General features: G+C 43.8%; 2 protein-coding genes across 2 annotated transcripts in view; both read left to right on the top strand.

Annotated features, from left to right (window-relative positions):
* LOC134185103 (regulatory-associated protein of mTOR-like) overlaps nt 1-223 on the top strand; it is a 22,319-nt gene extending 22,096 nt beyond the window's left edge. The window contains exon 34 of the mRNA XM_062652902.1: nt 1-223. This exon is cut by the window's left edge and continues 17 nt beyond it. Coding sequence (XP_062508886.1) covers nt 1-52 — 52 coding nt within the window. The 3' untranslated portion in view covers nt 53-223.
* A 381-nt stretch (nt 224-604) lies between these two features.
* The window catches only part of LOC134184338 (uncharacterized), a 12,780-nt gene continuing 10,884 nt past the window's right edge, over nt 605-2,500 (top strand). The window contains exons 1-2 of the mRNA XM_062652005.1: nt 605-711; nt 778-2,500. The exon at nt 778-2,500 is cut by the window's right edge and continues 1,478 nt beyond it. Coding sequence (XP_062507989.1) covers nt 676-711; nt 778-2,500 — 1,759 coding nt within the window. The 5' untranslated portion in view covers nt 605-675. The remainder of the gene's footprint in view (nt 712-777) is intronic.

Below are 2,500 nucleotides of genomic sequence, written 5' to 3'. Positions count from 1 at the left end.
TAGTACCGACTCTTACCTCTCGATTTATACTCTAGAAAAGCAAAAGAAGTGACTTGTAGAGATACAGTATTCTGTGATGCGGGGGATTTGCAGTCGTGGTGCTTTGAGATTTTATTTTAATATTTAATATTGGTTGCGGTATGATTTTTGTTTTATTTGTCTGCAACAGTCTGTGTAAATATACAGCTATGACATTACATGTATAAAAATGGTTTTCACTAGAGTCTCGATGTCAACCATTTTGTTGGTAACGCGCGTTAAGGTTGGATTCGAATCTCTACTACCTGAGTTGGTACAACGAGAGCAGCAAGTTTTGCTTCGTTTGTGTGTCTTTATGTCGATCGGCTGGTGGAAAACAAGTTTATCATGTCGGACGCAGTTGTTGCTAACGCGCGGTAAGGTTAATGGAATCTCTACACTGGTGCAAATTGGAAGTTGATAAGGAGAGAGAAGCACGTGCTGCTTCGTTTTTATGTCAGAGCAGCAAGTATTGCTACGTTTGTGTGTCTTTAATTCATCAGTTGGTGGAAATGTCAGACAGTGTTGATATGATAACGCGCGTTAAGGTACATTAGAATTTTATATTGGCGCGAAGTTGGTAAAGAGAAGCTAGCACGTGCTGCTTCGCTTTTTGTGTTTTTACGGTCGATCACTCGGTGCAAAAACAATTTCATTATGTCAGCCGCAGCTTGTGAATCGTCTCACACGAAGGTGGGCCCCACACGAGGTGTCGAGTCATTACTATTCAATATTTTGCCGCGTTTGGTTGTTTAACAGAGAGTGCGCCAGTGTAAAAGACACGAGTTCCGTAGAGACAATGCAAAGAGAGATGACGATAGCGGTATTAGCACGTGCTCGACTAGTGGAGCTTTGCTGCGTTACTTTCCACTCGCCAATTCAACCGCGAATGGAGAGAACGGAGGCGATTTAGTGGAATCGAGCGAACGCGTTGACTCGGAAAGAAATCACAGCGATTGTTGTGAACTAGAGGATAAGACTAGCGAGTCAGAGATGGCAGTCCGACAGCAGGGTGTTAGTCTTGGTTTCCCGGATGTTGATGTTATTCAATCGGATTGTAAGACGAAGGATGGTATTGAAACGAGTGTGGATGATGGTAAGCGGAGGAGGATGGCAAGACGAGCAGCTTGTACAAAGTTTGGTTATCACGAGATTTCTTCGTCGGATGACAGCGGAACTGAGGATTACGGAGTTGCCTTCAGAGAGAGCGAAAACGAACAACAAAACAAACCAACGATTACTCGTTATTTTAAATCTGTCAGTCGGCATCAAACGTGTGCTAACGATGAGCACGATCGAGACGATGTCGTACAACAATCAGAAACGGATCACGATTCGTCTCAATCGGAATGCGGTTTGCGTCTTGAATCGGTGAGTGAATTGGTGTTGCCAGAATTGGATGATGAAAATGGAAGCGAGGGTGATGATGTAATAAATGAGTCTGAGTCGTCACCGTGTACACACGAAGAACTACAGACGTCAACGTGTGGGGAAACGAGAGATCAAAGTCTCGTGTTGGTCGAGGCATTACTGTCTCCACCAGATGCTTTGACTTTCGAAAGCAATTGCAACCCGTATTCACAAAGCACGCTTATAACAAACTTCTTTGCTCCTGCTAAGCAATCTAACCGACCGACTCCTGAGACAGTAAGTGAGCCAGAAAGAGATGAATACGATGAGAACAATGACAGTGATATGGATGAGGATAATGAGAACGGAGGAGACAAAGAGATTGTTTCTTGTCCGTCGGAGGTTACTTCTATTACTCGCTTCTTTCCATCTGTAGTAAAGGCAATAGACAATTGTCAAACAGGAGAAAGAGTTGAAGGCGAGGGCACAGACTGTAACTCTGATGCGAGTTCAAGTATATCGGATGTACTTCCAAAGATGAGATTTTTGACTCCCGTTGTGAAACCGGTTTCTCTTCCGATCTACCGAAGAGCACACAACAAGCAAAAACACGATATGGTTGAGAACGTTGAGAAGTGGGATGCAATTACTGAAATCTCAAATGAATCATTGAAACAACTGAAACGTTCCAACTCTTCCGGTGGATCAAGAAGACGACACCAGAGCATGTCATCTCTTCTTTCTAGAATTAGAAAAGTGCAGAAGGCAGCTTCCAAAAAGGCTGCTCTTTTCGCTACAGAACTGACGTGGTCGCTTGAAGTAGAGGTAATTGACACGAACTATAATGACGATAATTTAGTTTCGTCGAGTGAGGAATCATCAGATGAAGATTACGCTCGCATCATGCAAGAAGAACAATCCGTGTTGCGGTTGTTTGCACCGGTTAGTGCAAGTGAACCAAGCGCAAGTGAGAGTATGTTGTACAACGATTCAAGTGACGACAACACGAGACATCGACACCAAACGAGGAAACGAAGTCGTGCATTATCAATCCCAGACTCGGATGACAACACAAATGATTTGACTCGTGATGTCTCACCAAAGAGGGACAGCATGAGACCAATGCGTGGTA

This window comes from Corticium candelabrum, chromosome 9 (genome assembly GCF_963422355.1).
Source record: "Corticium candelabrum chromosome 9, ooCorCand1.1, whole genome shotgun sequence".
NCBI classification, from domain to species: domain Eukaryota; kingdom Metazoa; phylum Porifera; class Homoscleromorpha; order Homosclerophorida; family Plakinidae; genus Corticium; species Corticium candelabrum.
The sequence above is the reverse complement of the archived record's forward strand: the minus strand, read 5'-3'. Positions and strand labels throughout refer to the sequence as shown.